The sequence below is a fragment of the Calypte anna genome, chromosome 1, assembly GCF_003957555.1.
Source record: "Calypte anna isolate BGI_N300 chromosome 1, bCalAnn1_v1.p, whole genome shotgun sequence".
NCBI classification, from domain to species: Eukaryota; Metazoa; Chordata; class Aves; order Apodiformes; family Trochilidae; genus Calypte; species Calypte anna.
In genome coordinates this window covers 174,862,355-174,886,449 of record NC_044244.1, presented here as the reverse complement: position 1 = coordinate 174,886,449, position 24,095 = coordinate 174,862,355, and the positions used below count along the sequence as shown (strand labels likewise).

Here is a 24,095-nt window from a genome sequence, read left to right as displayed (position 1 = left end):
GTTATTGCTTAAAGACACTTATTAACAATTTAAGTAATAATTATTAATCATTTTCAGATAGATATTATTAAAGATAGATTTTGGTATGCAACTCTAGTGTCACATAGGTTTTAAGACAGTTATATTAAAAAGATGGGCACCCTAAAGTAATTAAAAAGAAAGTGGAAAAAATTAACTCTCATAACACTTTGCAGGATTTTTTAAAAAATCCATTCTGCCAGTGGTCTGATGTAAGCTTTAAATACTAATTAGGATATCTAATTAGACATGAGATATGCATGTAGTTAAAAAATGTAACTGTACAAAAGATTAGAGGTTTTTCACTGTTAAAAGTACTAAGAGGGTGTGCTGAATACTTTATAATGGAGAAGTTTTGATGCATTTTTAAGAAACCTGTAAGTTCTGTTTTTTGTAGAAGCAGCCAGAAGGATGAAACAACTCTGTCATGAAGAAAGGCTGAGAGAGTTGGGGTTATTTGGCCTGGAGAAGGGAGACATGATTTCAACCTTTCACTACTTAAAGGGGGGCTTATAAGAAAGATGGGGACAAACTCAAGCAGGACCACTTGCAATAGGGCAAGGGGGAATGGTTTCAGACTGAAAGAGGGTAGATTGAGACTAGATATAAGGAAGAAGTGTTTTACGATGAGGGTGGTGAAAGGTTAAGTTACAGTTAAGTTTGGCACCAGAAACGTCATTGACACTTTTTGGAGGATAAATTGATAGAGTCAAGCACTTTCAAGTAATAAGTGTTTTTGACACTTCTATATTTCATTTGCAAACGTTATGGTTCTGAGGAGATGTAACAGCCTCGTTACAAAAAATTACTTGTTTTCTAGAGCATGCTCTCTTCTTCTTTGGGAGCGATGCCCACTTTACAACTAAGCTATTAATCTTTTTCTAGTCATTAATGGCAGTCAGATTTTGGTTTTGCAGCTTTTCTTCTGCTTTAATTCTGCTTTAATGCTGGTTAGCTAAGTATGAGGAAGTGCATTTCCCTGCTGCCTATGTGCAAATAAAAAAACAAACAAAAACAACCCAAAAAAACCCAACCAACCAAAAAACCCCAAACCCCCCCCAAAACAGAAATAGAATAATTATATAGTTACTTAGACCTTCAGAATCAGAATGAAGCAATGCATTGTTTATAAATTATAAAACTCAGGACAACTTAATTGGATATTGGGGTTCAAAGTTCTTTTGACATGATTGAAAAAACCATGAGACTCTGGCACAGGCTGTCCAGGGAAGTAGTGGTTCCCCCCTCCCTGGAAGTGTTCAAGGCCAGGTAGGATGGGGCTTTGAGCAACCTGGTCTAATGGGAGCTGTCCCTGCCCATGGCAGGGAGGTTGGAACTGGGTGCTTTTTAAGGTCCCTTCCAACCTAAACTATTCTGTGATTCTCTGAAATACCTGGGCAGTATTCAGGTATTTTCTCTGAACAGTTAGTGTTTTCATTAACTTAAACAACTGAAAGTGTGCAGGGTATAATCCTGATTATTGCATGTATTCAGTAAATCAAGAATCTAGTAAGATTTGCCATGTAAAAGTTGGGTGATGGACCAACCAAAGGGAAAGGGAGATGCTTGAAATTTTTATCAAGATTGTATAGTCATTTAAGTGATTACATTCTTGCAAAGTTGTTATCTGTTTACACATGGGTTGAATTACTATTTAACTTGGCATACTCATTTCTGATTATCATCCATTTGATTAAAGAGCAACTGAATACATTTTCTGTTTTCCTAGTTGATAATGGTTTCAGAAGACCTTACTTTAGAAGGAGCTTTTATGGGTTATTATTTATATAGCTATGCTGTCTCTATTTATATAACTGTTCCATTTCCTCTTAAGTAACATTTCCACCTGAAAGTACTGATATTGTTTTACACTGCCCAAAAGGAGACATTGAAAGAGGTGCAAAAAATAACTAAATCCAGCCATTTGATGAAGCCTTTTTTAGAAGTGATTTCCTTTGCTTTTACTACTGCTTAGGATTTTCTAATTTTCCCTCACAAACCAAAGATGTGTGAGTGCTTTTATGATGGAAACCTGGTCAAATACCAAGTTTGACTCATGCCTTGTGTAAATTATTTCTATTTCAATTTTAAGACTTTTTCATTTCTGTTAAGTGAATAGAATGGTGAGGGTTTTTTTTCTTTTTAATAAAGAAGGTGTATTAAACTACCTTGTATTAAAATTTCTTTTCTAAAATGTGATGGAGGGATATGTTTCCCATCTCCAAATATAATCACTTCTCATGAAAACTGATTATTTTATAACAAAGTCTTCATTAGTAAGGCATGGTTACATAGAAGTGTAATTAAAAATGGGTTGTAAGTCTATACCTCTTTTCTTACAGTCCCCTTCCACTCCCCCCTTTTGTGTTTTTGAATGAGACACTTTTTATTTTATTAGTAAGTTAAGCATTTCTGTCTACTGAGTAGAAACAGATCTTAAATACTGAGAAAAAAACCTTAACTTTTAAAACTAGACTACTGTGATCTTATTACAGTTTATATTAAATTTATTAATATATTTATTTTAAATTGTATTAAATATAAAGTAAATGAGGTTAAAGGAATAATCATATATGTCTCTAAGATATTTCTCTTTTAATGCAATAAAGAACACTTGAATTTTCCTCCATACTTTAACATTTACTTTGTAATTACTAACACTTCAATTGGACTTGTCTTGTAGTGAAGTCAAATTATACATGATCTCAGTTTTACTCAGTTACATGATGTCTTAAAAAGAATGCTTAGTACCCATGAAGCTGTGCAATTAGTTTTGCACCTGGAGTGTTTGAAATTTGGACTCCAGGAATATTTGTTTTCAACAACTGTGTCTGAGTCTTGGAGAGACTGTAAGAATGCATCCTTAAGTGTTCCTTCTAAGCTCCAGCCAGCATTAGTTGAGTAAATGATGCATAAGTATAGCATCAAACATGGAATAATGTGAAGATGTGAGGGACTATATTGCTGAAAAGATACATTACCTGTTAACCGTATTTTTATAAGCACTTATCTTGTGTTTTTTAAGTAAACTAGATAAGGGATAATGTGTTGCTGAGATGTTGATTACTTTTTTGTTGTTGTTGTTGATGTTTTTTAAATGTTTGTGGGAGAAGAGAGTTTAGTATCTTAAGTCTTTATTAGTGGCATTATCCTTTCATTTAAAACTGTATTCAGCAGTTATGTAAATACATATATGTTATGATGGAAATCATGAATTGGAAAGGAGATATGTGATGCTGTCAATAGAGAAACATGATGCTGAGGTCACATACTGCTTTTACATTGTGTACATATTTACAAAATTAGTATTTGCTGCAACTGACAATTTTTGAAGGTTTTTCATGAGTCTTATTTCCTTCTGATCTCATAAATAATACTAAAAGGTCTAACTTCATTTCATATCTTCTACCCTGTATTAACTGCTCTCTCACAAATGCTCTTATAAATGGTCTCACAGTTATACTAGTTCTGTGAAAAATCTTTTTGGCACTTAGTAGCAATCATAAAAGCAAATATTAGCAATCATTAATAAAGAAAAGATGAGCAAAGCAAAGCATTTTCATGCAATTGTATAAATTAATGATATATCCCTATTTTGAATTTTTTATTAAGTTCTGGTAATTCTCAGTCTCATAAGAATATATTAGAACTATCAAAAAAGTGTACAGGCTAAGAAGAATGATTAAATATGGATTTCAGGTAAGGAGTGACTTAACAAAGTGGGATCATTCCACTTGGAAAAGATACGACCAAGTATATTTGAGACAGAGGTGAACAAAGGGGAGAATGTGATAGAAAACAGTTATTCATGGCTTTTCAAAATGCAAAAACTAGAGGACTGAAATGAAATAATGATGTATAATGAGATATTTTTACAAAAAAATAATGAGAAAACTGTAGGAAGTTAAGAATCCAAAAAGGTGCAAGTTCAGAAACTAATCAGGAAAATTAACAGATGAAAATCCACCAACTTGCTCAAAAAAAGAGATTATTTCTGGATCAAAAAATTCCTATAGGGGGATGCTGGGACTCTATAATGTCACCCTAGTGCACAGGGAGAAAATGCAGTATGTGTTTATCCTGTTCTTACACTTTTTGAACACTGAGATAGGTTAGATACACCTCTTTCCTGCTTTTATATTCTTGAACAGTTGTTCAAACAGAAACACCAGATGAACACAGTGGGATGAGTAGTGCAAGTGCAGTATTGAGATTATTTTCTTCTCTGAACAGGGATTCCTACCACAGTAATTTGGTTTCATTTCCTAGTGGTTTTCATCTGTAGAAAAGCGGATGTATATTTTTCAAGTGCTAAGATGCTATGTGTAACAAACTAAAGTCATAATACTTAGCAACAGAAATGAGGAAGAAACGCATATACAGTACTACCATAGATCATAATTGTATCTAACCAAAATTATGTTGCCTTTGCTTCTGGATCATGTAAAAAATGTAAGTTGTGCATAAGATGATGTTTAGTTTGGGAAAGCTGAACAGTTAAAGAGATCCAGCAAGCTTCTTACATAAGGCAGGCTCTCTGACTACTGATAAATTGTTTCTTATGCTTATTTATGTACCTTTCTATTTCCTCCTTATAATGATCTTTTGTTGTTAGAGTTGCATCTGACCTTTCCTCTTTTGCTGTATAATTCTGGCCTTTGTTCTTGACTGTCAGTGTGGTGGCTGTAGTGCCTCCTTTAGTGGCTGAGTTTTTAGTTTTTGTCCTTGCACAAAAAAGCTTTAAATCATTAATGACAGCAAAAACCCTATGGGAGACAAGTCATAAACCAGAACAATTACACTATCCTGAGAGTAAAGGGGACAAGTATTGAGAAACCTTGTTAAAAAAAACCTTAGATACTTAGATACTAGTCCAAGTATCAGTAACTGCATCTATAACCAAAGGGAGCTTCTTGAAATTTTTTAAAAAAACATTTGGCTAAGAGAAATTATAAAAGAGTTTTTAAAGCACAGTTCCTGTCCCTTATGAGTCTCCTGCTCACTTTTGAGGATGAGAAAAAAAAAAAAAAGTAACATATAGTATACTATCTCTTGATTTTCTTAAAAAAAAGTATCTACTGACTTTACTTGAAAATTTAGATGTGATGATAACAAACTTCAGGCTAGGAAAGCTGAGAAGCCACAGGGGTTATATGGCCATTGATATGGAACCTTGCTGTTAAGTTTCACAGCTTTATAATTCATGTGTGTTTGTAATAGTATCCTTCTATATTTTATCACATAGTAAGCATCATTGCAGAGTTGAAAATTATTGTATTTACTCAGAAATTATTAATGCTTTTTGTACTAATGAATTAGACTTATAAGCATGTTGTTAGCTGTAAATTGTGCATGACAGAATGCACTTAGAAGGGAACAAAGTCAGCTTTGACTTGAGACTGTGCCTGTTTATACATTTGACTTTGTGCTTATTTATAAAATATAGTCAAGAAGCATTTTAGACATTAACAATAATTATGTAGGTTCTACAAGAAACCTTTGATCGAGCTCCATCAATCAGTATAATTCAATTATAGACTATATTATTTGTTGGAATCTATGTATCTTTTTAACAGAGGGGGTCCTGACTAGGGCTTTCTTGCTACTGTTGCCTCCCTTTTGCTGAGTTATGTCACATACAGAGAATTAAATGGAACTATGTCACATGTCCAAGATTTGTTCTGTAATCGATAGAGTACAGAAGCTTGGAAGGGATTTTCACTGTGCCTGAGCACTGAGTTGTTTTCTCCCATATTAACTTCTAGGGACAAGAAGGCTGTATACTAAGCAGTTAATGCTTTTGGAATCTAATTAAACAGAAGACTGTTGAAAATAAGCATGTTGAAATTGAGTGTAGAGCTTCACAAACTGATGTTGCCATTGGAAACTTTCAAAATATTGATACTAATAATTAATAGGCATCTCAAAATTATTGGTTTAAGCAAGCAGCAGCATGTTGAGAATTAAGGATGCTTCTTTGTTCTTCACCTTAAGCTCCTGTTTTTCAGCAACATGGAGAAATGTGCACTACTGTTGTGCACATCTCACTTCAGTATTGTTTGAGATCGTGTATCCCAGGATTATGGTTCTCCTGGGCTATCATTGTTTTATTAATTATTAATGTGAACAGGATACTTTTGACACCTAGATGTATCAGCTGGAAAATGGCACTGTCATAACTAAATTCATCGGAATTGTTCTGCTTTTAAAAATTGCATAGCCATCTTTTATAGTGTCGAGGCTTTTCAGGGAGTGTTTTGTGGCAAAAGGGAAATGTTTCGTTTAAAAATAAAAGTATTTAAAAACCCTAATGAAAGAAAAAACTAAGAGAAGGGTATACATGAGAATGGGAAACTTCAAATATAGATTACTTACTTTTAAAGTAGGGAACAGAGAGCTTAATCTTAATGAGACAAATGTAACTAATTCTTTTTCTTACCAAACCCTAGTATAAAACCAACATAAACTGGGTTAATTGTGTTAGTTACCTGATTGCAATATGAAGGCTACTTAGGTTAAAATTACTTTTCTTTATGTTCAAATACTCACATCCTTTAGAATAAAAGGTAGGTTATTTCTTGTTTAGCTGCTGAATGTCTCAAGTAACTGAATTTTATTTATTATATATGTGTATATGTGTATGCATACGTATAGCCTGACAGATTAGGTAAATCAGGAAAGTATTTTCTCCACAGGTTCTCAGGAGGGACAGAGGACATATTTCTCAGTCCCTTTGGCATGTACTGGATACAGATCTGCTTTGTAACAACAATCAAGTGAAAGGTTCTGCTGTCTAAGTTGTAGGGGTAAAGTGAGACCCTGGATGGGCCAGGGTCTGCCCATGCTCTGCTCAGAGCTCCTTAGCAGTGAGGAAATAGCAATTAGTGCAGTAGAGAGCAATTGCTGTGCCTCCCTGATTAGCTCATGGGAAAGAGAGTAGGAGAGCCTGCAGGCTATTTTATCAGGATTTATACATGATGTCTGTTGAGAAGAAGACAGTGGGCTACGTGTATCTTTGTCCTGATGGTATACGGTTATTTTTATGATCTTAAGTGTGAAAAATCACGTTTTTCTTCTATAATCTTGAAGTTTTGTGTCCTTGATGTACCTGGGAATCTCACCACAGGCTACTCTGAAAAAAAAATCCAACATTTTCCAAGACTAAAATTCCATTAACTATGTTGCAATTTATTCTAGTTACAGAATGCATCTGTGCAGCAAATAAACAAAATTGCTTTGACAAGTACATTTGAGTAAAAACAAATGTTACTATTGGTGAAAATAAAACCCAAATGTTTTGATTTACTGGAGGCTTCTGTTGACTAAAACAATGTTTTAGTATTTTTGGGAAATATGCTTGCATGTGAAGTTGGGGAAACAAGATACTGAGTGTTGTTGGACTTTTCAGTTGTTTTGTTTTAAAACCAGACACTGCTATCTGCCCAAAGGTTTTGTGTGGTACTGTTAGTTGTGAAATACAAATTGGATTACAACTGTGTAATTACTGACAGTTTAATGTTTCTCAGTCTTCCAACATAAAAAAGCAGGGAAGAGCAAGTTGAAGTTTTCTCTTAGCAAACTATTAAGTCAAACTGTTAACTAAGTTATACAGGCTTGCTGTCTGTCTGGGTATATTTGATGCTTGTCTCAGTAAGTTGTATGTATAGTTTACTGCAGTAGATCTACCATAGTTTTCTATAAGTTGGTTTAATGCACACTTACATTAATGTTTGTACATAGACTATGGTGAAGTAGCGTACCTATAGCTCTAATTTTCAGGTATTCTCAATATATCTCTCTTTACTCTCCATTTTATTTTCAGGTATGTGTCCCATTCAGACTTTTGTTCCACTAGACAGCTTTGGTATTTTATTTATATAATTTCTATTTGATTTTTATATTATTAGAGGAGCAAGTTAATAAAAAGTAATCTGACCTGGATAATTATATTTTACATATATTACCACAGTTCTAATGAACTACAATACTACAGCATCAGCATAACAAATATAGTTCAAAACATTCCTTGATGTTCTGCTCTTTTTAAAGTAAATATTAAACTATCATTTTAATCTATAAGCATTTCTGTTTTGGTTTTCTTTTTTTTTTCTTTTTGCCATGAAATTTCAGCCAAAGAATTCCAACACCATATTGTGATAAAAGAAACCAGACATAATTTGGGACTTAGTTGAGGGGAAAGGTTTTCTTAGCAGCAAAACAAAATGATTTTATGCTTTTGTTGCATCGAAACAACTTACAACTTTCCTTCTAAAAGTCAATGAAGGGAGTTTGGAACAGTATCTCAAGATGCCCATAACTCAGTTTAAATACGTAGGAAACTTTGTTTCTTAGGGTTCTTAGAGTGTTTCTTTGGGATGGTTTTCTGAAGTCATAGAATCATAGAATTGGCTGGGTTGGAAGGGACCTCAGAGATCATCGAGTACAACCCTTTTACCACCGTTGCGGTTGCTAGACCATGGCACTGAGTGCCACATCCAGTCTCTTTTTAAATATCTCCAGGGACGGAGAATCCACCACTTCCCTGGGCAGCCCATTCCAATGCTTGATCACTCTCTCTGTAAAGAAATTCTTTCTAATATCTAACCTAAACTTCCCCTGGCACAACTTAAGACCATGCCCTCTTGTCTTGTTGAAAGTCGTCTGGCAAAAGAGACCAACGTCCATCAAGTCACTTGATGTTACCATTACCCAGGCATTATCATTATCCTTATTTAAGTACTGGTAAGTGGTATTTTGCTATTTTGAGCTATTTTGTTCAAATAAACAAACATTTCATCCTGGACTTGTGGAATACTGGAATTATAGGATTGGACTGAATAGGTCTTATGTCTGTTATGACTACATGTTATAAAATGTCCTTGTTTTCTTTGGAAAGTCCTCCAAAGATGAAACTTGACAGTCTCTTTAAGCAATATATATTGGGGCTGAGTTCTGGCTTTGCCATGTGAAACTGCAGGATGATTGTTTAGATACAACAGCATTTTTAAAATAAAACATCAACTAACAGCTAACAAACCCATGTGTAGGTTTTTTTTACAACAAAGGCAGTTTCAGGTTGACAATTTCTTTTTCCTTTCATTGTAGAATATCTCACTGCTGGTGCCAGTGATGCAGTTTAGAACTGTCCTCCTAGAAATTCAAGGAAAGTAGATAGTTCTCATAATAATTTTTACTGTCTCTTCCTGGCTTATGTCCCAAGAAAGCTGATGTTCTGAGGCAGGTAACAATGACAACAGGAGGACATTGATAAGTACATATTTACTCTTCATTCCTTACAGAGCCTTTGTTCTTTCACAATGTACATTATCTTCCAAGCATTTCAAGTAATTTTTAAATGTTTCTTGTCATGCTTGGCTGAGAAATCTGAAATCTAAATAAAAGAAAAATCACTGTAGGTATTATCAAAACTATTGACTTACAGAAAAGTACTGTAGGATGGGGAAGGACATGACAGAATGCTTTCCCTCTATGATAGCAGTATAACATGCAAGCTTGTTTAAACTGGGGAATAAACATACTTTATAGAGCACTGAGCAAATTTGGGCCTTTGATGATCCAAGACAAACATCACAGCGTGATATTTTTGGAAGAACTCAGCAAGCCATGCTCAAGGTTAGATGGGCTTACATTCTTAAACAAAGTTTGGTTTATTGTATTATGATTTGATAGTATGTAATTCACAGTTTTTTCTCTTCTGTACTTTGTTAAGAGCCCTTATACAAAATATAGTAGATTTTACTACATGGAACAGTGCTGCTCAGTGAGAAAAAACATGGAAAGTGCATTTGAGGACAGAAGCCAGAAGTTTTAAACCACAGTGGATTGATCCCAGCCTACAAATAAGCACCCACCACCTGTTTACACACACACACATACAGTACCAAAGAGAAACAGAACAGCAAAAGGAGTAACCTGGTGGCTTGAGCTAAGGGAAATTTAATAAATGTGTGGTGGGAACAAGTGCTGCAAAGGCAATCACTTGTCACCTTCCACAGGCAGACTGATGCCCAGCCAGTGTTTGTTTAACCCCACAGTGTTCTTGCTGAGCATGATGGTGTGGCCATATCCCTGTGGTCAGTCGGGGTCAGCTGTCCCGGCTCTGTCTCCTCCCAACCTCCTGCCCATGCCCCTCCTGCTTTCTGTGAGATCTGGCACTATGTAAGCACTGTTCAGGAATAGGTAAAACTGGTGTATTTTTTGCACAGTTTCATTCACAAACAAAATGCAGTACCATATAGGCTGCCATGAGGAGAATTAACTCCATCTCAGCCAGAGGCAGTACTCAGCCTACAGGTGTGTCCTTCTCCAGACAGAAGAGAAAATAAGAAATTAAAGGTAAATCTTAAGTGAAATAATTCTAAGCTTGCATAATAACAAACTTAGAAGTTCCAAAAAGTAAACTGAATGTATTATTTCTTTCATATTTTCTCACCAGGTGTAAGGGGCATTTAAATATTTTGTTTTCTCTGAATACTTTAAAATTATCAATAAACTTACAAGGCAGCATTGCCTCAGTGGCACACAGTATGCTGTGTACATACTATACGTTATTCAGCATAAAAAATGTTTTTGAAGCTAAAATAAAAGAAGACTCCTTTAAACCAGGTACTGTAATGTGGAGAATTATGTGCTGTTGTAGTGATTCACACGGGAATCGGTCTTTGTAATGCTGCCATTTGGTTACAGCCCATTCTGTGGGTACTCTGGGAAAGGTTAATCTGACGTAACTGCAGATGTGTCCATCCAAGACGTTTGTCCTCTCATAGTCAGTGAAAAGCACTACATTCCCAGAGACTTATTTTGTCCTAATATTTCACCTAAAATGAGTGAGATGAATCACTTTCCAGGAGCACCTTTTACCATTGATGGTGAAGAGAATTTTGAAAATTACCCCAGATGTGGATCTGCAGCCATGGAGGACCCCGTGTCAGGGGAGGTGACTCTGTGTGCAGCCTGGGCTGGAGCAGTCTGTGCCTGAGGGACTGCACCTGTGGGAGGGACTCATGTCCCTCTGAAAGACTCTGCCATGAGAGGGACCCCGTGTTGGAGCAGTGGAATGCTATGAGGATTCAACAAAAAAAAAATCAATGTGTGGTGAACTGATTAAGCCTCCACACTCTGTCCCCTGTGCCCCTGAGGCAGAGGCAAGAGGGAAGCAATTCAGGCCTGGGAAGAAGGGAGGGGTGGAGGAAGGTTCTAAATCTGGTTGTGTGTTCTTTTTCTCCTGATAGATTAAATTATTCTCTTTTTTCTCCCCAAGCTGAATCTGTCTGGTTTTGCCCATGAGCATACTTGGGGAGGGAAAACCTCTCTGTCCTTCTCTGGATCCATGAGAGTTGGATTTAAGTTGGATTTCCTCCTCCCTGTCCCACAGTGAGGGGAGAGTGAGTGGAGGCCTGGTTGTTAACACCTGGGCCTGAGCTATGATATGCACATACCTGTAATTTGTTTCTCTAAAAAACTCCAAGAATTAATAATTTAACAACAACAGGGAAAAACATGTACCAGTTTTTAAAAATACTCACTTTAAGTTTTTGTTATCTGTGCTTTTCCTCTGTAGTTATATTGTGATATTTAGGTTAACTAGTGCGTGTGATCAGCACACATTTTGTTCACGGGAAAGTTTAATTTATTTCATGTAGCATTCTAAACACTTTCACTGAAAGAAGTTTTCATGCATGCAGCTGAAGAAGCGTTTTCCTAAAAACTTATCATAGAATCATAGAATCATAGAATTGGCTGGGTTGGAAGGGACCTCAGAGATCATCGAGTCCAACCCTTGAACCACCGTTGCGGTTGCTAGACCATGGCACTGAGTGCCACATCCAGTCTCTTTTTAAATATCTCCAGGGACTTGAATTACTTCTTTAGAAATTAAACATTTAAAAGTTTAATGACCAGGAAACAGTAGCTTGTTTTTCATCTGCCTGAGTACACCATTGCTGCTAAAGCAGATGAGGATGGTTGTTGTGTGGATGATGATGTACCCTCATTTATTCTTGGCTTTGGAAAAGGTAGAGCAAGTGTGACAGTAATTAATTGGGAGAAGAAAGGAAAAAATGCCATGGTGCATATTGGACCTGGATGTTATTAGCATTTTAGTAACTGTACCTTTGTGATCATTCAGTTTTTCAGTGGCCATTTCTGTCTAGTATTCTGTAATTTATATTCTTGATTTTTATCTAAGGAAAGGCACATAGGAATCCAAGCTGAAGCAAATTAGAAAGAAGTTCTTCTTTGATGGTGATGAACAGCAAATTTTAGAGATTTAAATTTTGGAAGATTTTCTTGCTTCTATACTTTTTTGATCAAATAAAAAAAATAGAAGTCTATTAATGTAGATGGGGAAAAATGGTTACAGTAAGGACCTTTGGGTTTATTGTAGATAAGTTAAGTCAACACTTACAGTGGATAAATATGAAATTGAGAAGAAGGTCTTTTCCTAGCCACATGTGTGTAGTGATTGAATAAAAGATAGGAAGTCATAGCTCATTACAGATAACTCTTTTCTCCTTATATGCATCCTTGTAACTAAGATGACTTCTGAAAAAAATCAAAAACTGCTGAAAAATGTATTCAAAATTAAAAGTAAGTTTCAGATGTACGGTTTAGTAGTTCCTAAGACTCCAAATCAAAGGAGGATTAGAGAGAATTATGTGCAAAATATTAAAAGTAAACACAAATGTTCAGTTTAGGTACCATGAAAGTTTTCCAATGGATGAGTGCAGAACATGGCAAATAGAATTTTGTATTTATTGATGTTGCTATGTATTATTGTGTCATTTTCTCTTTAGCAAAATGGACTCGTGTTTTGCATTTAAAGAAAAAATACAAAATGCCTCTAAAATATACTTTTGGATTGTGTGTGCCTCTTAAGATCCTTATATGTTGCAGTTTATATTTTTTAATCAGAGAGGAACTTCTTCAGCATTTCACATCTTCAGCATTTTGTTTTCTGTAATATCCCCCAAGAGTAAGTTATGACCTCTGGATTTTTTTTTTTTTTTCCTAATTGAGGAGCTCTCTATTACTGGAGAGAAGAGTGAGACTTAATGCTCTCCACAGCTTCTTATGAAGGGGAAGTGGAGAGGGAAGTACTGAGCTCTTCCCACTGGTATCCAGTGACAGGATGTGTGGGAATGGCTCAAATGGGCATCAAGGGAGGTTCAGACTTGCCATGAGGAAGCATTTCTTTACTGTAGGAGTGGTCAAATACTTGAAGAGGCTTCCAAGAGAGGTGGTCATTTCCCCAAGCCCATCACCATTTGAGGCATTTGAACCCTATTTTTCAACTTTGGACTTGGTCAAGCAGTTGGACTAGAGAATAATTGTCCCTTCCAACTGAAAATATTCCATTCTATTCTCTCTTCATTTTAATCCATTCTCCAGAACTTGAAATGGAACAAAGTGTGCAACTGAGCGTCTAGAATGAAATTCTTTACATGTGAACTTCAGAATTCTTTAAAATCAGGTTCTTCAAATCAAGATCTGATCTGTGTATGCCATCAAACATGTAGACAACTTCTGTATTTTGAAAGAGTTTTTCAACGCTGTTGTAGTTTCAGAAGAAACATTTTTATTGCATAGGATAACAAATGGCAAAATAAGCTTAATGTGGAATGGTCACATTGTTTAGAAAAGTGAAGATTTTTGGTAGTGCAGCAGCTTTTGAGGACTGTGGTGTAGGTTAAGATAGGTTCTTGGAGCAATTTACAAGGAATGTCAACCTGTCATTGTAAACAACCTCAGTACAGGGGAGATAGCCTAATTTGCTTATAACTGCCAGTTCATTACTTCTTCAGGAGTTCTGTTTTGTTAGTTGTATTCATCTGACTTGGAACTTTGATGTGAACATTAGTTTAATGCTTTATTTCTTACAGCTGTATTGGGAAAGATGCAGGATAGTTAAAAAGTGATAAATGAGCTTGTCAGTGTACAAGCAGTGATTCAGGATTCCTACAGTGGAAGCGTCGTCTTTAGTGAATATTAAGTGTTCACTTGAAGGATACAAAGTAAGACTGACTGTATGACATAAGAAAAAAGATTGTATATGAGGTCTACAGTATGGAAAGAACACATGTATGGGAGGGTATACTGGCTCTTGCACAGATTTCTATCTTAGTGTTCATACTGTACTCTGGCTGAAATTTGTCCTACTACAGAAGTCTTCAATGTTATAAAAAAAATAAACTGCTTTATGACAATATGATTTCACTTTTTTTTTGTGTGTGTGTGTATTGCATCCAGAATTGTACCCAATTTATAATGTTGCAGATTCATTATAAATTTTTAAAACTGCCAACTAATAGTTTTTAATGTAGCACAATTAAGATGATTAAGGAACTGGAGCATCTGCCCTATGAGGAAAGGCTAAAAGAGTTTGGACTGTTTAGCTTAGAGAAAAGGAGGCTGAGGGGTAGATGCCATGAAGGTTTATATCTGAAGTGCAGGTGTCAGGAGGATAGGGACAAACTCTTCTCCGTGGTGTCCAGTGACAGAACGAGGGGTAATGGTCTCAAAGTAGCATGCAGAAGATATAACCTGAATATGAGAAAATACTTCTTTATTCTAAAGGTAGCAGAGCAGTTGGAACATATTGCCCAGGGAGGTTGTGGAGTCTCCATCCCTGGAGAGATTCAAACCCCACCTGGATTTGTGTGTTCCTGTGTAATCTCCTCTAGGGAATCCTGCTGTAGCAGGAGGGATCTCCAGAGGTCCCTTCCAGCCCCTGCCATTCTGTGATTCTGTGATAGTTATTTAAAGAAGTATCCACAGGGACTCCAAAATCTCTTTTCTGGCTGATAATAGCAGATTTGAGAGCCTACAATTCTATAAATCTATGAGTAAAACTATAATAATGTTGTATTCTTTGCACTTGCTAACTTTACTCTTATATGTTGCCTGGCCAGCTGGTACCATAAAAATCTTTGCAGCTCACAGCAGTTGGTGTGTTTTAATTGCATTTAATGATTTTTGGATCTTCAGCAAGCTATATCATTTTATTAGTATCTGCACTTGTTAACAGCCCATTTTCACTGTGGTTCTCCACTGATAACCACCCTCTGTTGTGAAGACAGACTGGTTATTTCTCCTTTCTTGCTCTTTTGCTTGGGAAATGCAGCTGCAGAAATATTGTTAGAGAGTGCTTTTATTTCTAGTGAATGTTCTACTTCTTTTTCCAGGCTGGATTATATTTTATTTTTCATGTATTAAAGCAGAGGAGGTTTCTTTATGTTACTTCTTGAACACAATTTAGCCATGGTTATTAATTTTTTGTATACTCACTTCATTTTTTTCTAGATTTTCCTAGTGTTCTTAGACATTTCCTTGTATTCTTTTTCTCATGACTGTCAATATTTTTAATTTATGTTGATTTCTGGGACTACAACTTTAAAAAAGTAACCTTCCCTCTATCGTCTTCAATTCTGTCATCCCAGTTATTAATTCATTAGTTGATTCCCTTTATTGAGGAAGTTGATTTTAATTATAACTATGATCATTGTTAGTTGCTGATATATTCTTCAATTGCAGAGAAGGGTAAATCAGCTACATTTTAATGAGTTTAACTGAATGTTTCCTGCAAGTTCCTGTTTTGTCTCTGTGTGTTTTTAACATCGTCTCAAAGAGGCTCATTCAGATGGAGACATTTCTGAGAAAAAAGCAGTCCAGACTTCTGGAGAAGTGCACACAAGATACTGCTGTTTTCAGAAATTGAGACTCCACCTGGGTTTCCTCTGTGAAACTTATTTCATAATAATAAAAAATATTGTCATAGAAATCCTATTCTTGTGATTTTTACAGTTTTTTACTCTTGGTATACATTATATGTTTACCAAATAAGCAAATGTATGATATGCAGTCACAAGTTCTAAACTAAAATACTATAGCATAATTAGGATAATATTTATATTTTAATGTAATTAAGTGCCTCTGGGAACTCAGGATGTGATAGGTTTATATATGTAATATATTAGAAGATTTTATGTTAGCAAGTCATAAACTGGTTATTAGCAATTACTTGATAGAGAGAAATAATTCCTAACTAGATAAAAATTATGAATTAGGGTAGAAGCCCAAAGTAGTCTTTGCTTAGTTGTATTATTTTTGTCTGAAGATTTAGTCTGAAAGATGACTTTGAATATTTGGATCAGTTTAATCATTGAAAAAAAAAAAGTTTGTATAATATTGCAGTTTGCTTTTTGTTTGGAATTTAATTTGAAAGCAATACCAACTGCTTTTAAATAGGGTAGGAAATATCCTTCTATTAAAAGTGACCATTGAAATGATGTACTTATAAATGAGACGAATTATTTGAATAGCCTTAATTTAAAACATAATATTGCAATTTTAATTAAATAATTTCCTGAAGCAAATAGAAAAGAATGTCTTTATGCCATTTGAAAATTAATTTATTCTGTTCTTTTGCCTTTCTGCAAATTAGGTAATAAATTTGCAGTTATGGAAATGCAACATTGGTGATTTCAAAATTCTTTAAGGTTGCAGGGGTAAAGCAGGATGCATGAGTCCCAGGCTTTGTTTCCTTCAAAATAGGAACATGTTTCTGCCATTAGAAGGGTATTGGTTTTTTAAACTAAGTTTCATTATCAGTTCAATAAGGTGTTTTGCGTTCATCTTTTTTAAGTTACACCAGACTGATTGAAATTGATCAGGTCCATTTCTTTAGGTATACTTGGTCTTTACTATTATCTTTTGCAAAGTTTTTTTTTACCTGTCTGGTACTTGTGCTCTTTAATTGGAACTAGGGACTTCTGGATAGCATTTTGCAAGTATCTGGGAAGAATAGGAGTCAGGCTGTAATTTCATCATTACTGCTGTTAAAATAATTTAATCCCAATGCTTTTTTCTTTCCCATTTCTGTCTTTTCTTTCCACCAGCAGTAGGTTTCCTTGGCCACGTGATGAGCTGCTCTGTGGTATAATTAATCAAGTTTCTACTGTGTCTACTTTGGCCCAGAGCAGATCACTGATTCTTTTTTGAGCATGATTATTTGGGAGGTACAATGGAGAGGGCAGTAAGGTCTTGAAAATTTGTAATTAAGGGCAGATATTGGCTCATATCAGAAGGAAACATAGCTAAGTTGTTTAAGTGTCTTTGTGTTTCTGAGTAGGAATTTTTTTTCTTCGGAGAACTGTAGGAAACCTTCAATTCCTGTTGGCCTTTTCAGGTTCTATTTCTTTACACTACATCCCTTTGGGCTAAGCTACCATTTCAGTTTCTTTTTAGGAAGGAATATTTGAAGTATATTTTGATTTTATTTTATGAAAGGGTTTTATTCAGTGCTATGACAATATTGTAGGAAATACTGTAGGATATTAATGTGTATATAATATAGGAGCTGTTTTGCATAGTGTGATTGCTAGTTTGCTGCCTCAGTTTCTAGCTATGAGTTTCTCTATCAAAATTATCTCCATCACAGAAAAAATACTCACTGTGAAGGTATGGAAGGCACAAACTATGTTTTTCACAATGTAATTTTTTTTTTTTCCTTTTTTTTGTAGCTGGTTGGTGGCGAATTTGATCTAGAGATGAACTTTATCATCCAGGATGCAGAGAGCATTACGTGCATGTCAGAGCTTTTGGAGCACTGTGATGTAACGTGCCAGGCAGAAATCTGGAGTATGTTCACAGCAATTCTCCGTAAAAGTGTCCGTAATTTACAGACTAGCACAGAAGTTGGCTTAATTGAACAGGTACTGCTGAAGATGAGTACTGTGGACGACATGATTGCAGGTATAAATTGTCAACTGATAAATAACTATTGCATTCTTGAACTGTCAACATTTTGTGGTTAAGGAAGAGTTTGGAATGTCTTTTTATTAAAAGTGCTGATTTTGCTACTAGAGCAACTACTTTGTCATCAGTTTCAGAAAAAAGGTGAAAATTATTCTTATTTTCAAATATATGTATATATATTGTTTAAGGTAACAGCTTGTTAATTCATATGAGGAGCTAATTTTACTATAGTGATTATAAACCAATTTTGAACATAATTAAGAACAGTGTATTTTATGAACTTTCAGGGTAATGTTTTAGTCCTTTAAATGCATTGATCAGTTTGAATTTCTCAGGTGTTAGAATTATTATGGTCCACTTTAAATTTAACTTACATCTGGCAGCATATAACAATTTTTTCATAGCCTTGAATGCTGGAAAATTGGACTTTCTTAAACAAACATTTTGTAATGTGTAACTCCCTATAATATCTCTTTGTTCTTATACTTGTGCTTCATAACATCCTGTAATTTTTTTCAGCATTAAAAAATTGCCATGTTTTTTTTTTTGCTTACTGAAGAGAAGTGTTGAAGCTAAGGTTTTCAGAGTACTTTTGAAAGTTTTTTTTATTCTGTACTACATCTTCTCAGAAGTAGAGTACAGACTGTAATCATGAATTAATTATTTAGAGGAGTAGTCTTGGTTCTCACATTTAAATATGGCAGCTAAGAGCTGCATAGGATTAGTGTTTATCTACTCCTTATTTTTCTGATGAAGAAACTTAAACCAAGTAGTTTCTTTCAACTCAGTGTGAAAGTAGTTAATTTTTATGTAGTTTGGAACTGATTATAATTGAGAGGGAATCTTGAAAAAAATTTTAGCTGATGGTATGATTCCTGACATATATCTATGTTTGTGGAACAGTAAACCAGCAAGGATTTCAGACCAGAAACAAGAGGAGGATGAGAGCAGCATGAAAACTGGATTATTCATGAATGATTTTTGTCCTTAGCTTTTTACGTAGCATGAAGGTGTCTGTAATATAAAATATTTGAAAAAGCTGCATTCTGTATTTCAAAGCAAGTCATAGTGAATGCCATGTTGATTAGAAATGTATGTGTAAATGTTGAAACAGAAACCCTATACTAAATACTGTCCTGTGAGATTCAGACTGAAGTAAAACAGATCAATAGATTCATGAACCAATGTTTTTCCACCAAGTAATTTTGTATAGTACTTTGTTATGTGACATATGTAACTGTGATGATTTCCCCTTTTGAGGGAAATTTTTAAAAATGCTGAGCTAATTGTAGAAGTCAGAAATGAGAAGTGTAGAATCTGGCTTTCAGGAGCAATTTGGAATTGAAAAAACACTCTGATTACAACTATTAATACAAGGTAGGGGCAGCACATTAATTAAAAAAAAAAAAAAAAGAAATTATTGGAGCTTCTAGACCATAATCTTGTTCTGAGGTTGGTCACACAGTACTTCAGAAAGAGGCTTTCTGCAGAAAAAAAAACATCAGTAAGTTTCCTCTTCTCTGCACTTGTGTGGACAAAGAGAGAACAGTTACTTTAAAGTCAAAACTGAAATTTGGAATTCTGATGGCATTTTAGCTCTCAATGTGACATCGTATTATCTGAATAGGCTTCTATATATTACGAGCAAGGATTTAACAAAATCACACCTTTTTAGGGTCTTTCTCTGACAACTGTGTACAATGAAAACGTGGGGATTTTTTGAGAGTTTTTCTGACAGGGAAGCAAGCAAATTCACTGTTTTATTTTATTTCTACAATTACCTTAAAAGCCTTTTATAAAAAGCAACAATCTTAGTAAAAAAGAAATAAAGGTAGTCATGTAATTACTTTAATAGTAGGCACTTGATAATGAAATCAGTGACAGTGACTGTGTCCCCTAATCTGATACATAGGGCACAAAAAATTTCTGCCACAAAAAATTTCTGTGAACTTTCCAAAACCAGAGAATAAAGTAAGAAATTCCATGAAAAGAAAGACTTTTGATATTCAAGGGGGATGTTTAGAGCAAGAGCTGTGTTGGTGCTTACACCCCCAGGAAGTTAGTACCACACTAACCACCATTTTCCTGAAACAGTTGCCAATGCTCTGCCAGCCCAACGTTTTGCAAATGGCCTTTATAATCTGTAAAGGCTGCAGGTTTTCTGGGCTTTAATTTGTTTGGTTTTAGAATTGTGTGCTTGTTTTTAGGTCATCTCACTTGTTTCTTTGTGAACTGCTGTCTGTAACTAGGCCTAGATGAGGTTGAAACAGACAAGACAGACACAATGTCTGTTATATGTTCTGACAGCACATTTTCAAATCTAGTCTAAGTCTGAAGCCACTTTCTGGTTGCACGAAAGTAAGAAAACAGCAAATAGACATGTACCCAGTCTTTTGCAGTGAAAAGAATTTGTCTGTTTAGATGAAGAGTATCAGATTCATGAGGCTTTTCAGCACTTTTAAGTATCTTTCTTCCTAAAGTTTTGCTGATTGAAATTTAATCACCTTGAAAATCTAAATTGCAGTCTAGCTGAGATCCTTGCCACTTGTATTCCAGTTTTTCTTTCTAAAAGCAGCATCTGTCAGAAGTCATCCTTGTACTGTGACAACCTGTTACACTAAGCTAGGGAGTGGTCAACATTTTATCAGTGGTCAGGGGGAAAAGAGTACAAAAACATTTGCATAGGAAACTGACAGTTTTGTTTTAACAGTTGCACAGGATTTTCCTTGAGAGATTAACTTTTTAGAGTGCTCTGTTTCCAGAGGATGAGGAGTGAAGCAGATCATCTGCTCTGAGAGATTCTTTTGCAGAGTGTCTCTGGAGTACCTTCAGAGAAGTCTGAATGGTGGATGAGAAAGCCTGAACTTCTACAGAGTGGATATGTCTCCCTTGAGCCCTGTTTTATTTCCTGCAGTTCTGTTGTGATGCTGTAGGTAATTGTTCTAAAATTGCTGGAACTGAACTCTTAAGCACTGAAACAGTTCCTGGTTTTTAAGTAAAAATGGGCTGTTAATGAGCATTTCTCTTTTGATGGGTTACATAAGAAAAAATGCAAAATTAATCACATTCTTTATTTGCCAACCTGTAGAAATTAATTTACTTCACTAGCAGAGTTAAAATTCACAATTTCATGGGTGCTTGTTATTAAAAGTTTAAGGAGGCATGAGGGTAGTTTTCCAGAAGCTGGGTTTCTAATGCTGTTTTAATATGTCTTCCAAAGTTAATACTTTTTTGTATTCATTTTGATATATGCTCATTGATACTTGAAAGACAGACAGGCTCTTTTACTACTGTATTTTCATACTAAATGACTGGCTTAAGCATTCCCTCAAGGTTTCTGGTTAATTAATTGATCATATATAAGCTGCTTAATATGCAAGTAGTCAGAAGGTGGCATTAACAAAATATTCTATTGCATTCAGTGAATTTTAGAAATGCATTAAGAATGAGAAATTAAGCCTATTTTCTCCTAGGCAATCTGGTTGCTGAAATGAGATCATAGATACCCGTTATATATGTGATCTTATTTAATACAAAATATGAAGCAGTCATTAGGAAAATCCAACTGTTGTATGTTTTGTGGCATTTGTCCACTTATAGATGAGTGGATTATAGGGATTTATAAACCAGATGTGAACTGACTCTGATTTCTTGTAAATATGAAAAAAGTTGTGTAATACAGTGCAGTTCTTTTTAAGTCTTGTTTTTTTGAAACAAGAAACAAACCTTTAGGGGTGTTTAAAGCAGTATTTTTTGCTAGCATTAAGTGTTTTGACTGCCACAGATGTTCTTTGTTTTACCTTGTTACCTGCTGGCCTTCAGCCGTTCAGCTCTTAGTTTGACCCAGAGTTCCATTGTTATGGAGCTTACATGTATTACTCTGCATCAATGTTTTATTTATTGTTTATAAATATGTATTTCTAATGCCTGTGGGTTTTCAAAACCTTCAGTAGAAACGAGAAATCTTCTGTCCCACAAGGTAGTACAGGGCAATGGAACAATGAAACAAGGCAGTACATACTGAGTAATTTTAAAAATCTGCCAATCATTTCTTTGGTTTTTTAATGATGTTCTGATTTTCCCCAGACAACTTTGCTTCTACACAACACTTTTTTCCTTCTGTAAAAGAAACAAAATTTGAAGTATCTGGATCAAAAAAGCAAGCTCGGACTACAAAATAAGAATTATTAAATTCTTAGCCAGAGATGAGCGTTCACTTGTGCTGATTTCCCTTTTTGAAGGGAGCAGATGCTTGTAGGTAATAGGGAGAAGCTGAGTCATAGAATTCACCATCATAAAAGACAAGGGATTTAAATTTCTTACCTTTATTTTGCTTTCCCTTAAGAAAATTCTGCCACAAATATAATGTGGAACTAATTTTACAGGGAAGATTAAATAAACTCTTCCTTTAAAGAAAGGGGAAAAAAATCTATAATTGAACATTAGGAATATAGATCCCAGATTTTATGGCGAAAACGTCTGCAAGTTACAGTGTTTTTCTTTTGCCTTTCTGGAAATGCAGTTTCACTCACAGAACAGGTTACTATGTTTTCTGTAAATTAATGGTATTTCATTATTCACATATGGCTTTTGCTTACTGAAGACCAGAGGCTGGTTTCATAAGGGTACAACTTAAATTCATGGTTTTACTCAAAACCACAGAGAGATCTGCAGAGATAAAATGTGTTTTAAAACATGATACCAATGTGAAATGTCCTTCAAAAAGATGAATGCTTTTTAAGACTGCTCTTTGTCAGAGAGTCAAGGAGAGAGACCATGAGAGACAAGGAGAATATGTAGTTCTACTAGTAAGATGTGAGCTTATTTCTTCTCTTCTACAGGCTTCATAAGGGGAGTTTTCTAATTGTTGAGCAGATTGAAAAAGTTTGTTAATGCTGATTCTATTGTGACAGATTTTTTGAATTATTATTTTTTAATTATGACAGAAGTAAGGGTGGTCTATAAGGTGAAGTTCACTCTGTTTTAAATAAAAAATAAATTCTGTGTTTTAAAATAAAGACACAAGAACTAACAATGCTAAATATGATATTTTCTGAAAGGCAGTCTATGTAATGTGATTACTCTAAAAGTTTATGGATTTTGAGATGTTTTAATGAAAGTTGTGTTATATAAATTTGGTCACAATTTTGATCACTTCTTTTATTTTATCTTTCTTTGTTTTCTCACTATGATGTTTTTGAGGTTTTGTTGTTGGTTTTGATGTTTCCCCCTGGCCTTTCATTCTGGTGAAAATCTGAAGTATTATCACTGTAGCAAAGCTGTGGGAACCATACAGTTTCTTAGTATAAAGTTCTGTGTTTAAAATAAAAAGTTATGTCAAGTCTTTTAGGTCAGAAATTCTGAAAAATGTTAACTTCAGAGGAAATAAGTGTGTAACAGAATGGAGCAAGCAAGAAGTTCATAATGTATGATAAATGTTGTGAAATGAGAAGAATTAATTCTTCATAAATTATTTAACAGATACTTTGTTCAAAATGTGATGCAAAATCTGATACTGCATATGTAAATTTAATTTTTAAAATAACTAAAACAATGAGAATATGAAATCCATTGGAAAATATTTAAGGCAGTAAATTTTGGGTTTTAGAATTTGTGAATACACTTACTTTTAAAGGTGTTAAGTTTTTCAGCTTTTTTTTTTTTTTTTTTTCAAAAAAATTAAATTCAGAGTTCAGAATAACTTTATTTTCCTTTGAAGATCTTCTAGTTGATATGTTGGGGGTTCTTGCCAGCTACAGCATCACTGTCAAAGAGTTGAAGCTTTTGTTCAGCATGCTTCGAGGCGAAAATGGAATTTGGGTAAGCTGTGATCAGATAAAGCATTAAGTGTCATTCCATTAGAGCCTGAAGTTAACATAAATTGTCTCCTGGGACATATAAACTTGAATTTTATTTTTTTCATGTTGATTGAACATATGCTTATGAAGTACTTTTGCTAGCTGCTTTAGAGTTAATTTGCTGTGGTTTTTTTTTGAAAACTGTCCAGTTTCCATTGTAGCCTAGACAGTGCAAAAATAGTTGTATTGACTTTTGTGTAATTTTCTTGTTTTCACAGCCAAGACATGCGGTTAAACTATTATCAGTCCTTAATCAGATGCCACAGAGACATGGGCCTGATACCTTTTTCAACTTCCCAGGCTGTAGTGCTGCAGTAAGTGTTCAACCAAAATAATCCAACTTGAGGAACAAAGAAATTGCAATCCTCATTTGCTTTTCCTTTCCTTTTGGTTTCAGAAATTCTTGTAAAGGAAATGAGAGGGGAAGTACATACTTAAGTAGCG

At 34.8% G+C, this 24,095-nt stretch overlaps 1 protein-coding gene across 3 annotated transcripts in view; it reads left to right on the top strand.

Annotated features, from left to right (window-relative positions):
• NBEA (neurobeachin) overlaps nt 1-24,095 on the top strand; it is a 464,261-nt gene that overhangs the window by 60,303 nt on the left and 379,863 nt on the right. For all 3 annotated transcript variants that reach the window (XM_030449922.1, XM_030449935.1, XM_030449928.1), the window contains exons 2-4: nt 17,559-17,790; nt 23,513-23,613; nt 23,870-23,965. In XM_030449922.1, the coding sequence (XP_030305782.1) occupies nt 17,559-17,790; nt 23,513-23,613; nt 23,870-23,965 (429 nt within the window). The remainder of the gene's footprint in view (nt 1-17,558; nt 17,791-23,512; nt 23,614-23,869; nt 23,966-24,095) is intronic.